The sequence below is a fragment of the Tympanuchus pallidicinctus genome, unplaced genomic scaffold (genome assembly GCF_026119805.1).
Source record: "Tympanuchus pallidicinctus isolate F22 unplaced genomic scaffold, pur_lepc_1.0 scaffold1, whole genome shotgun sequence".
Taxonomy (NCBI): Eukaryota; Metazoa; Chordata; class Aves; order Galliformes; family Phasianidae; genus Tympanuchus; species Tympanuchus pallidicinctus.
The window spans coordinates 63,884,419-63,898,257 of NW_026294618.1; the positions used below are offsets into that span (position 1 = coordinate 63,884,419).

At 35.2% G+C, this 13,839-nt stretch overlaps 1 protein-coding gene across 8 annotated transcripts in view; it reads right to left on the minus strand.

The window, feature by feature from the left end:
* Nucleotides 1-13,839, minus strand: part of UTRN (utrophin) — a 344,979-nt gene that overhangs the window by 77,409 nt on the left and 253,731 nt on the right. For all 8 annotated transcript variants that reach the window (XM_052698789.1, XM_052698799.1, XM_052698781.1 and 5 more), the window contains one exon: nt 10,277-10,406. In XM_052698789.1, coding sequence (XP_052554749.1) covers nt 10,277-10,406 — 130 coding nt within the window. The remainder of the gene's footprint in view (nt 1-10,276; nt 10,407-13,839) is intronic.

Below are 13,839 nucleotides of genomic sequence, written 5' to 3' on the forward strand. Positions count from 1 at the left end.
TTGTCAGAAGACAAATAAGACATACAATTTTTAATATAGTATCTTTAAAGGTTCTCCTGGGGAGAGGGGGTGATTGGGAAAGGAAGGCTGACATGGGAATGGAAGCATTGTTGCTGTTCAAAGGTTAGGTGAACATCAAAGTGAATGCACTGTTCTAGCTGCAAATGTTCAGTCACTATGCTTCAGGTGATGTAAATAATGTTCCTTATCTTGCAGTATTGAAATGTATGCTATGAACAATTAAAATAAAATAAACCATGACAATACATTTAATTTGTAGCTTAGAAAGGCAGACGCATTTTTTCTAGATGTTGAAAAAACAGGAATTTGTTTGGATCAAAACCAGAATTTCTGCCATCAAACTCAAAGTATTTATTTACGTTTTTTTCAAATCTTTCTTGCCCATACTAGTCTTGATATACGAGACTACAAACATGCTTGCATTAGAAGAGTATTCAACAACAGAATCCCGATGCAATCTGAGAGAAGATCATGATGTGCACATTTTCAATTTAATAGGTTATGCAAGGCAGATAAAATACTATCAAACAAATAAGTTGCCCAATAACATGAAGCAACTTGCTAAGAACTGGCCAGTTAAGAAAAAAAAAAATCACCAACAGTAACCAAAGCAGAGTGAGAGACAAGGACTAACAAGAGCAAACACCCTAAAAAAGATGGAGATAAAATCTCTCGGCTGTAAGTTACAGAATGAGTTCTTTCAAACAATTGAGAGGCATTTGAAGAAAGAGTAAAACACATTATGAGTTTTCAGGCTTACTAAAATATTGCAGTGACTTGCAGAGCGTCATAAGCAAATTAGTCAAGAGCACCACTCATGCATATTTTGCTTGCAAAGGTAGAGGCTAGCTAGGCTTACAGATACTGCAATGGCAAAAGGGTGTTTCTGAAGCAGAATGTGGAGAGGAACAGTCAAGACAAGAACCTGTATCGTTTAACCAGTTGCTGTCTTGAGCCATTTACTGGAGGAGATGGTTCAAATGGGAGGAAGATTAAGGCATCATTATATACACATATAATATACATATATGTATATATATATATATATATATATATGTATATCATATATATGTGTTATATATGTAGCTCCAGAGTACAGAAGCATGGCATTAAACCATTAACCATTAAACCATTTAACTTTGCAAAACAGACAATCAGAATAAAGATGAAGACCAAAGAGAAACTGATAAATTGTACCTTGTCTCCTGAATTCCAGCAATTACAGTAGAATACATCACAGGAAATATAGTTCTGGGATGATCTTTATCCCAAGATTTGCAAGAGATTTTAGGAAAAGAAATAAAGTTTCAATTCTAAACAAACAAACAAACCTTTTCAGAGAAAAGTTGCTGTTTCAGGAAAAAAAAAACAACTATCAATTGCTTACTTAAAGATACCAGAGAAGTTATGCTGTATTTTTGGAATTATTAACAGTTACATTTCATTAATGACAATCAACTACAATCCAGTCACAAAGGGACCGTGCATAATTGAAGCCAAGACTGTGCAGCACAGAGGGAAGCTGTAACGAGCAGCAATGTTGAGTATCATCAAATGGACAACCAGACCCTGCCAGCGAAAGCTGCAGGATCTTAAATGAGGACTAAGTATCTGAAGGTGGAACACTTTACAGAAGGAAAGGAAATGCTGAACTTTGTTGAAAAGAGAAATAAAGTTGCAGACCCAGTGGAGGAGTCTCCTTGGTTGGCATTGTGCAACCGTGACTACAGAGGAACATTATACCAAGAAACTGGACCAAGTGGAATTTGCACACGTACAAAGCTGTCATCTGCCTTTCTTATCCAACATCACATATTGGTATCACCTTTACCTTTTACCAAAGTCAAAAACTATCAATTCTGTACAGGAGAGCTTTATGTCAGAATGTCTTCGCACTTCCGAGATAGATGATTAATAAGTCATTTAAAATGAATATTCACTTCACAAGGAATATCCAGAAAGCTTTAACAAGAGAAGCTTTTGGTTGGGTATGATCGTTCTGAAACAACAGATTCAACAACTATTTCTCACTCCAGCAGAATCAATAAGAAAAAAAAATTAAAATGTATAGCTACGAATGAAAATCAAAGAGGAGAATAATGGCCTGATGTTACTTGTCTGATCAGTTACAACAAGGCAGCTTTACTCATGACAAACCAGTCACATAATCTGGGAAGGAAAAAGATTCCAGACTGATAGGGGTGATTTAAGTGTCCCAACAGAACTGAAAACAAATATTTTGGAAGATCATTCATCAAATCAGTGTCATTGTGCAATGGAATCTGCCACCTATTTTATTTGAAAAATATTAATGCCTTGCAAGACTGCTTTATTTTATGAAAGTCTTCGGAACGCTTGTAACCTTGCCTTAAAAAGACATTTACTGGAGAAATAAAGCTAAATACACATTTTTATGAGCTATAAAGCCATTCAGCTTCTGTTCAGTTAAGAGAGAAATACATCTTGCATGACTTCATCTTTTCCATCACGAAAGCCCAACTTATTAATGAGCACCACATTACTTATTTCAAGCATAAAGCACATTGCAAAGCACAGAATTGTAAACCTAGTATCATTAAAAATATTTTAATGGAAGGAATTTTCTTCTATGAATTTAAATTTGTTTCATCAATCTGTCATTACACAAACCGTCAGACACAGTTTCTTTATGTTGCAAAAAAATGCTACATATTACTTGCAGCTCTTCATTCCTACTTAATACAAAGTCTTCCAAATGATCAGGTTGTTTTTTCAGTTGTTTTTTGTCCTTTCTCTTTTCTTACTTATTAAACTATCTCCATTTTAGCAGCTTCTCAGAAGCAAGGATTGCTCTGTTTATGAGGGAAGGAGGATAGTAGCTGACCATGAAACAAATGTTCCTTCAGTGAAAAAAACCCTTGATTTTAATGAGCATTTGTTTGTCACAAGAGTTGTTTCATGTCTGTAGCAGAGTGCCTTGGAAAGAAGACTTCCAAAACTGAACAAGTCTGGAAGTAAAAATTCCTTACACAATTGCACATAAGGAAAATACTTACATATGGAAGTTCTCAGTGAGGAAAGTTGCTTAAGAATTTATTTTAGACCAGGTAAGCTATTCTGGCTATGGCAGTTTTGACTCTAAACAACTTTGCCTGAGCTAGTGATCTCTTTCTGTCTTGCCAAAGTTACATTAACTACTCTTGCAATATTTCTGCTTCACTTTACCATTATGTAACAACATTCTTCTCTTCCTTGATTCAATCGATCTTTTCAGGAAAACAACGAAGAGTGAAACTACTGAAATCATTACAGACAACTTCAGAGCATGTGAACAGGCACAATGGCACACTGTCAAGCTAGTTAGCAGAAGAGCCAAGAGCACTGTTCTAGCAGTCTGATGAAGACTTTACCTTCACTTCAGTGAAAGCATTCACTGAGTTTCTAATCTGGACCAAAAACTTCATTCAGATGTAACAGGAAGTTCAAAGAACAGTGTGCAAGTGGTTAATGTGGAAATGCAGCAATTCGTTGGACTAGTAACAAGGCATGTCACCTTTTCTATTCTAGTTCAAATATCTATTGCATATATAATTAAAAGAAATTAAAAAAAAAACTCACTCTTTTTTGTCTTAGTCTATTTAGGTTTTATTTTATCAAAACAGAAAGTTCTTCAAACCAGAGACACAATTTAACGGAGTGAATGAGAAAAGTCTGCAAAATAAAAGACAAATTATTGCTTGCCTGCAGAAGATAGTCCCAAATCCAAAGAAAATGAATAGTCAGAGTTGCTAACTTCAGACATTGAATATTTCTGGAGAGGGACTGGATTATTTATCTTCAGATAGAGACGTAAGAACAATACTAGCAGATACACAAATCCCTTACTGGTGGTTGTTCATATTTGCCAATGGGTGGTGGTGGGGAAGAAAGGAGATGGATGAAACAAAGAGAAAATAAATTTCAGTTGATGGATAACGAAGTTATCTGATTTTATCCCAGATCACAATACAGTATAGATCACAATAACCCTGAGATTGTTATTTAAACAGCATAACCAGTGTAATTTATCAGCATAATCAAAACAAACAATACTTCCCAGTAACAGCCAGGCATTTTTGTTCAATGCTGTGATCTAAAGCACTGTGAAAGCCTAAAGATTTTGTTGCTGAAGGAACACAAAGCAGGTATGAAAAACATTTTAGTCTGCATCTGCCACAAAACCAGAAGTATTGTTACAGCATCAAGAATCTATTACATTTTCTTCCAATTTCTGCCAAAGAGAGAGTTCTAATAGAGAAAAGGATATCATCACTGAATCCCACTCACTCTAGGCAAGCAAAGAAGTAGTTCTGTGTTTCCTCCCATAACACTGTAACTGCAGACTACCAAGCCTTTTATTTCTTCAGAGATCAATAAAGTTTCTTTTCCTGGCCCAGAAACAGAAACACAGCTTCTAACGGCATAAAAAAAAAAAAAAAAAATTCATTGAAAAAATAATAATAAAAAAACCAACAAAACCAAACCACACACCAAAAACAACCAAACTAAACTACAGACAATTCAGACAGGACAATTGATAGTTTTGACCCTTGACATCCATTTGTAATCTACATTGCTGTAGAGACAGATCTCTTACAGACCAAGCTTTGATGTCTTTAAAACAAGGCAGCATTTTAAGAACGTGGCTTCCACCTGGGAAGCATCCTGTATAAAACTGGGCCACTGCACAGCATGTAACAGTACTTATATCCCAAGGTTAAAAATAAATATAAAATAATAATGATTTTTTTTTTTTTAAATAATAAAATTAACTACTAATTAACCACTATGGTTTCAGCCTGTTTCCAGTATTCAGCTGTTAAGAATTCCGAGTTAAACTCCCCTCAGGTTTCATTCCACACCACTCAGAAAATCAAAACAACTTCCTTGAATTTTTACTAATTCAACTCCAAGTAGGCTACTGTTTAGATGCTGCAAGACCAATTTTAAATCTCCATTTAGGTGACCTTAACTTGAAGGATAACAGAGATCAATGTATTTGAAAAGGGAGAGAAATATTTTATCAAGAGATTTTCTCATGGGTAGATGCATGTTTCAAATGCAGTTTGAGCATCACCTAAAACACAGGTAGCAATGTTGAAAACAGTATAAGTAGCCTCTGGGCATGAGCCCATTGCACTCCGTGCCCACATGCTCTTCATTCTTCTGTAATGCTCAAGATTTCAATCCTCAGCACATCTGGGTAGGAGAGAACAAACACAAATTCCAGTAGCATGTGACGGCTATGTCACAAGTAGTTTAGAACAGAATTCCTGCCAACTCTATACAGTAAATTGACTATGTAGCTACAGGAAGGTCTTCCTTGATAAGAGAAAAGGTAACGGCAGAGAATCTATCTGAACTTGTTTAGCACTAGGAAGGAAAGAAGTTTGACTTTTATGTCTGAAACAGAAGAATATTTTGTGTGGTTGCATGTTTAAAATACCTGCATGTAGTTCACTGATACATTTCTCTCAATACACAGATGTGGTTTACGGGGTTTTCTATGCTTTCAATTAAAAGAAGTTAACAGACAGGAAAGAATTTTAAGTGATGTGTTTATCACATGACCTTTGAAACCAAAAAAAGCTGTAGAAGCTAGGAATCTGAATAAAAACTACTACAATAATGCAGACTCCTGGAAATATTCTCAATTGCAGGGGGAATCACTAATCTGCTAAGATGCTAATTTGTGTTATCTACTGAAAAAAAAACAAACAAACTCCACTCCCTCATATTACAGCAGTGGAATTTTAAGAACAGAATTTAAGAAAAGCTGTATCATTGGTCTGCATAACCCTAGGGGCAGGAAATACTATTTCCTCCTCCATTTGTGCAACCCATGGCCAGTAACCTTAACAAAAAGCCAGCTCTAACTCTGGCTTAGATCTAAAACTGTTCACAAAGTTTATTATAATTTTAAATTATAAATTTAATTCTTGTTATAATTCTCCTACATCGTGGAAAAATGGCAACAAAGTTAAAAATGCAAGTATTACTAATTTCCTTATCCTGACTACTTATAAAATTCATCAGGCAGCTTGGCGGATTTTGTCAATTAGCTCCATTTGGGTGCTGAAGTTAAAAGGCAAGGGAAGGATCAAATTTGATTTTTTTTTTTTTTCCGTAACATTGCCTCTGTAAGGAAATATGGAAAACCAAAATGAGAATAAAAGACAGCCAATAAAGAATGATGAGTGATAAAATGAACTTCGAAGGAAGTTTCCTGGAAGCTGAAGAATTGTGTTTGACTGCCAATTACTGCATGGTACAGCTGTGTTGACAAGGCAAGTATAAGGGCAACACAAGAGAGAAGAAATCAAGGCTAGCTCATAACCTGATTTTACATTCTTGTGATAAAGCTGAAATTAACAAAGTTATAGTCAATATCAAGTTAAAAAGGAACCAATAACAGATACTGTATTGTGATGTAACAGTGGACATATTCAAATTAATCCTGCTTTGCCAAGGTCAAAACCAATTCTTACAAGTTTTCTCTTACATCTCTCACTCCTTGTCCTTGCAACACTGCTTCCCCTGGAATGACAAGTTCTAGGGGCTAAAAAGAGAGGGACTGGATAAGACAATTCAAAAAGAGCACGTAAATGCATTGGTCAAGGTCTGCTCTCAGAGAAATCCCTGTTGCCAAACTTCTCCCAGTCAGGAATCATGAACAATTTCAATTCCTACAGCAAGCATGCAAGGACAGAAGCGACAACCCATGTAGAGCAGTGCCTCAGCTGCTAGCACATGCTTTATATATATAAAATCTGAATGAGAGCAGAAGTTGAACATAAATTACAATAAGATTCACAAGCAGGTAATGAGAATCCCCTCCAAAAGGCCATGATGTGCTGTCAGAACTGTAATGCTCAGTAATCCGATATTCTGTTGATGAAAACATTTGTGCAAATCTCCCTGGAGAAACCTCTGTACAAACAAGCAAATTTTACAAGGAAAAAAAGTCCTGTCTCACCAGAACTGAAATTGAGGTCACTAATTGCAAATGAGCCTGTGTGCGCTGTGGGTTTTTGCACTGTTTAAATTTAGGAGACTTTTGAATTTAGAACCTTGGTTAACTGAAACTATCTTTACAATTTCTATTTCAAAAAGGAAAACAAAAAAAAAAACCTTCTCAGATATTGTCACTACTTCATGCCTATGCAGAATTACTCTTTTACTTAACAGCCCAAGTGCAAATCAGGTGAAGTCAGACAACTAATACAAAGACTGAATTAGATTATGATTCAGTTTTCTTTTGTAGTGCGTATTTATAAAGGAATAGAGAAAGCTTCCAAGATGATGCCTGAGAAGAAAAGATATCATAGAGTTTATTTTTAAATATTATGAATATCTGTAAAAGATGTTCTCGCAAGGTAGTTTTTTTTCAATTACATTTTGATTGTATTATGCATTTCAAGGGGATGTGAAAAGGTTACTCAGATTATCTTAATTCATTATAATATGCAAAAGAGTCTGAACTGATGCCACAGCAGAATCACATGGCAGACTTCATTGCTACTTTATTGCAGTCTCAAGTGAAAAACTTGAGACTGAAATAATCATGGGATAACTAGTCCAATGTACCCTGAATTCTTAAACAACAAGCAGCACTTGCTTTGTCCTTTCCTTTGCACAACCTGAAAGGCTGGATATTTTACAACCTCTTTTGATTAGCTAGCCCTGCACCTCAACAATTCTGTTTTTAGATTAAAAAAAAAAAAAAAAAAGTAAATTCAAGAAATAGTTATTTTCCAATTAATGCTATTATGAGTTCCCCAGAAAGGTAATGTTTTTGCTACTTCTAGTATAGCTTACAATCCAAAACCATGCTCTTCACCTTTAGCAATGTTAAGTGTACTTGAGTGATGTTAATGAGCAAACTTTAATGTATTGCAGAGAACACAACGACTGAGAGGCTAACAGAAAATAAAGCATTAAACATCTTAAAAGCAAACAAGCTTGCACTCAAATCCTTCACTAAAAATCACTGTACACCTCTAGATGCATTCAAGTTTAGCGGAGCTTTCTGGAGATAGGTGATATCATTTGTCAGAAAAAAAAAAGAAGTACTATATTCAGTTTTGGGTGAAATTTAACATCTTTTGATATATAAGAGATCAGAGGAGAAGATTCAAAGATACATTTTGGCCTGAAAGTCTATTAATCTAGAGAAACACTGCTTCATATATGGTTTCTGTGTCCAGGAGCTGGGAAGGAATGAGTGAAGCTGAGAATAGGAAAGGGGGAAAGGTCTTCTTTTAGTGTTTGTCTATTTGTTTCTCATTATTGACTAATTATGTATTTTAAGTGGCTATAAATAGCCTATTTTCACCAAGTCTGTTCTAGCCATAGCATTAGCTTTCAAAGGATCGATCTCCATCTTGACCCATAAGCTTTCTCATCTGTATCCTCTCTATTTTCCCTGCATCCAGTTGAGGCACAGCAGTGAGGTGCACTGTGCAACTGGTAGCCAAGACTGGCCCACTCTGCACTTCGAAAAAGAATATGTATGGAACTGAGCATGAGGAAGGACAAGGAAAGTAAGTCCAAACCATACCTACACAGGCTCCCAACCCAAGCATATTTGATTTCAGTGATGAGTAGACAAGACACACTCACACATCATTTACAGACCATCTACTTGGTTGTGGGTCATTCTATTTTGCAGTTTACCACAGCCATCAACTTTCCTGCTATTCTGTTATCATTGTCATCTGTAGCTCACAGGAGTTTAAAGTAATAATAACAGTAATAGTTTTTAAATTACTTTAAATGATGCATATCATGTGAAGTTTGGTTTTGCACTTTTATTCAACACTGATTAGACCACTGATATCAGCCCCTGCTAGAGAAAGAACATTTGACATTGGTAACATTTAGTGCATTGGCATCATTTCTGCTAGGTAATTCAACAGCTTTTGAGACAAAGCCTGTGAACTCTCTACAGAATGAGCAAATTTAAAAGTGAACTTTTCCTATTTCTCGACTCTGAAGTTTGTTGTGGTTTAAAACAAAGAAAACATTACCAGGTGCAATATATCAAACAAGAGTGTGAGTAAACTTAGCAAGACAAGCAGAATGCTTTCAAGAGTCAGGATTTCAAAAACCAAAGAGTAAAACACAGCACAGCATCTAACTTAAATCACAGAGCAAAAAATGGCTTTACTCACCAATATTCAAACTTCTGCAAAAAGCTGAATTAGGGAATAGGAAATCACAAGAAATTTTGCACAAAAGTTACACTGTCAATGCAGGAAAGATTAGCTGCTTCCAGTGAACAAACCTGAAAAGTTTGCTATAGAGATTCAATGATGCATAGGAAAAAATTCAACTCCTTACAGAAGCTATAAGCCATAGCTATAGAAGTAGCTTTATACTATTACAAATTATATAGAAAAGCATATTATTCACATTCTACTGCAGCTGATATTTTTGTAAATGACTACTAGCTTTTTCCAAGATGAATTCTTAAGTAACTAAAAGAAATAGGATTTTATTATAAAGTGGCTAACATCTGAAAAACATTTCTGACTAAATTATACTTTGATTATAACATATTTTCACTGTCATTACAGAGATATTTGGTACATTTTTCATAATTTGGGGATTACGGGCCTAATAGGGAAAAATTATTACCTTCTTATGGACTCTGATACTGTGACAAATATCTTGACAAATACTAAGTAAATATCATTTCTAGGAGAGTTGTGTTTCATTCCTTAGCAATAATTCATCAAAACATTTGAATCTTTATGACTCTGTAATGACTGCCTTTCCTAAAGCTGACTTGTTTTACATCTAATGAGATGCAATTAGAATACATTCTAATGACAACATATTCACAGAATACATTCATTTTCATTTGTGGGGTAAAATTTTGTAATAATGATGTAAAGTATGCATCTTTTATTTGCTCCTCTGAGTATATTCAAGGTGTATACGCTAATGTAAAGAAAATAATGAACAGAACTGATGATGTGTTTTACATCAAAAACCAGAAAAGGAAATGCAAAAATTTTTCTTCTTTCATTAAAAACTTGAACACTTCCAACCAAAGCAGTTTAATAATAGTTCAAGGCTAACTCATTGGAAAAAAAAAAAAAGTAATTAGAAAGTCGTTAAGAAAATTCTGAAGCCTAATCAAGTAATTGCGATAGAAAACACATACTAGGAACAAGTAGGCCCTTTTTCTTTCCATTTGACTGTTCTGAACAGGAAGACAGTATTTTCCAACCTGCTTTTGAATGTACACTCCTTCTTGGTTCCTCAGGTCCCTCAATTGGTTGATCAGCAAGGAAAATCCGTGCCTGGTCAACAGCATTGAGAATGGTTTGCTCTTTATCCTTCAGTTCACGTCGCAGAGCCTTTTGCAAAGAGAAAGAAGAATGTCATCTGTATTTTGATCTTATAAACAACAGATACCAGAACATTTTCCCTTATTCCACATCTGAGTGGACTTGTGTAGTGATTCAGACTGCAAGATAAAACGTCAATTTTATGACATAGAAATGACAAGAAATGAATTAAGGTTAGAAAGTTTATCATTACAGAATTAACTGGAATAAGTGAATACAAGAAAGATAATAATGGTAGGTTTTTAAAACATTTGTCTAACAGGAACTGAAATTATTACTTTGAACTTTAAACAAAACTAATCAAAGGTCTTATTGATAGTAATAAGATTGCTAATATATAGTAGATTGCAACAGAATATATCTTCTTTTTTTGCGGAACAGAAAGAAATTGTGTCTACTGAAAGTTCAGATGACAATTTCACAGCCTCTAAAAAGAACTGCAAAACTACTTCCTTAGAAAACTCTTTTTTCTTTCTCCCATTATCAGTATTCTTACAACTTGAACAATATGTAACCACAGTTTTATGATAAGAATATATTCTTAACACATACTTCTCAAATTAGCCAAAAATACTTTAATCTTTATATACAGAAACAATTAAATCTCATATTCGAGGGGAAAAAAGTAATTTCTCTTTATAATGCTTCCACGATAATGGAAATGAATTTCATGATGTTTGGTTCTGTAGTGATTATGACCTTTTTAAAGGGTTAATTGTAACCGTCCTTTTTACAAAAGAGTAGTCAGCTATATTTCCTATGAAGCATTTTCCTCTACTCATTTTTAAGTATAAATCAATCTCGACTAGAAAGAAATTGCTTTATATGATTTATTTGTACTACTTTCTACCAACCAAAAAAGAAATATTATTTAAATATTACTTCAATGTTCTGCTTAATATCTTCCAACATTTTTTTAATATCTAATTAGGAAATCAATGCTCATTTTGCTGACATAATCTGCTCAGTCCTCTCTTCAGCTAAGAAAAGCTGTTAGCCAGTGTTCATAACAAGGCAAAAGCTTCAGACTACAGAAAATAGTTTATAGTGTAAAATACGGACAAACAGAAGAAAAGGCTTCTTTTCTCCAAATTCCTCCATGCGGTGGAAGTGTTAAGGTTACTTTCCTGTCCAGGGTACAGGATGAAAATACTTCTGGATGGCTGAAGTCACTTCGGTTCTCCTGCCTAGGAAACATGAACTACCACTAAATTTTTATTTTCCTACAGATTTCTTGCACAAGCTTTTCTTGCATAATTGTTTTTCATTGTTGTTGGAGAAAGAAAAAGAAAAAGACTCCTTTGAGATTAAGGTTCTCAGAAGCATTGCTAATAACTTCAGGGGGACAACAGAATATATAATTCAACTTTTTCATAAAAGAGCAAACGTCTAGAGGATGCAAAGCTCTGCATGGATGCAGCAATTCCAGCAACAAAGGCTATCATCCATCTGCTCCTGGAGGTCAGGCTTCTAATCTTAAACAAGCCTCAATGAGAAGCCTATCCTAAAACTGAGTAATAGAGGTTCTGTCGTAAGATTTCATCCATTCCAAACAATACTGTATCTTGAAGAAGCTGTTTCAAAAGTGTTAGATTATTAAAGACAAATAATGCTTCTCAGAATTCCTCCCAAGATTATGTTCTGATTTCTTTGTTGCATGCAGACAAAACCACTTAGCTAAAGTGAAACAAAGAAATGCTGCTGTGCTGCTGCCATTGTTCTTTCATTTTTTCTCACTTCACCAGTGCTGCCTCAGATACGTACAGCTTCACTAATGAAACAAAAGCATTTACAGAGCAAAATAAAACATTTTTTTCATAATAGACCATTTTCTCTGCAATTCTAATTCATGCAAATGCTAAGGAACAGCAACAAAAAAATTAAAATGAAAATGCAACAGAACTAATACTGCATGACAACACAGTAACAACAAAAAGATTACCCTTCCCATTCTTTTAAACTGCCGTATGTCAATGACCTTTCAGTACAGAACAAAAACAGTGACTTTTTAAACTTCTATTTAGAAATTCCATGACTAAGCCTACAGCAACAAATTATTGCCTTCTAGATCTTCCAACCATGTTTGCCAAGCATTCGTCTTGCAAGGAGAGGCTGTAAGAGCTGGATTTGTTAAGCCTGCAGAAGACAAGTCTTTGGAATCACAGAATGGCCAGACTTGGAAGGGATCCTCATGGATCATGGACCTCCTACCCCCCTGCCACATGCAGGGCCATCAACCTCCCCATTTAATACTAGACCAGGTTACTCAGGGCCCCATCCAATCTGGCCTTGAACACCTCTAATGATGGGGCATCCACAAACCCTCCAGGCAGCTGTTCCAACACTCACCATTATCATAGTGAAGTAGAGAAGGGACATGATAGCTGGTTTCTACATCTGGTTTGATCTGATTGAATAGAGCATTCTCATCTAAAAGTTGGACTACAGACCTCCTGAAGTGCCTGTTCACCTGAAAGAACTCACGGGTCCTATGGTTCAAATCACACTACTGCTTCACTACTGGGGACAATACTCTGACCAGGGCTGCCTGTTCTGTGAAGCTCTGTTCCTGTATAGTAAACCAATTTTGTCCCAGTTTTTTAAACTGTTTTTGTAACTTGAAAATCCTTATATGCTACACAAATTCTTTCAAAATCATTCAGATTCTGCCTTGACCACCACATTCATTCTTCCAGCAGAAAAAACATTCACACTTTCAATATTATAAATGCTACCTTATCCTTCTCTTCAGAAAGCTCTTCAATGCCAGAAATACAAAAATACCAGCCGCTTGACTTTGGCCCTGCAGACAGCAAGATGTTATTCTCTGCCAACACCCCATCCCCTGCAATCCTTTATCCTCCTCATCTCCCCAAATTTTCCCACTCTCAGTTTACTTCTTCTCCAAATATTAAAAAACAACAAAAACTAAACAAAATATGCCATCTTCCATTACATTTATAGAAATTAAATTATTTCCAAAATAATGAAATTATTTCAGTCTGCATTTCACAGTCCTATCGCTGATTACTATTAACCCTTGCTTTTAATACAAAAAAGAAGTCTTCAGAACAGCATTAATCCTGCATGTATGGTGGCAATAGCAATAAGCAAAATAAGCCCAATTTTTTTGTGAGATTTAGTACGTAGTATGTACACCAAGCCCTACAGTCTTAAAAGTTTTACTGACAAGTTGATGTATCATAAAAGCAACATTCTTAAATAAGTCCTTCAACATACACTGGAATAAAACTCTTGGAAATCACCCATACAAATCTTGAAAACATTCTATATGCAGAAATTTATTTCAGCAAAGTGGGAAGGCAGGAAGCAATTATCACTATTGTACAATTAAGGCTCCTTGGAGAACTGCATTCAAAAATTATCCATTTAAAACGCTTTTGGTTATTAGAACCTTTGTGGATGCATAATTAAAACGCTA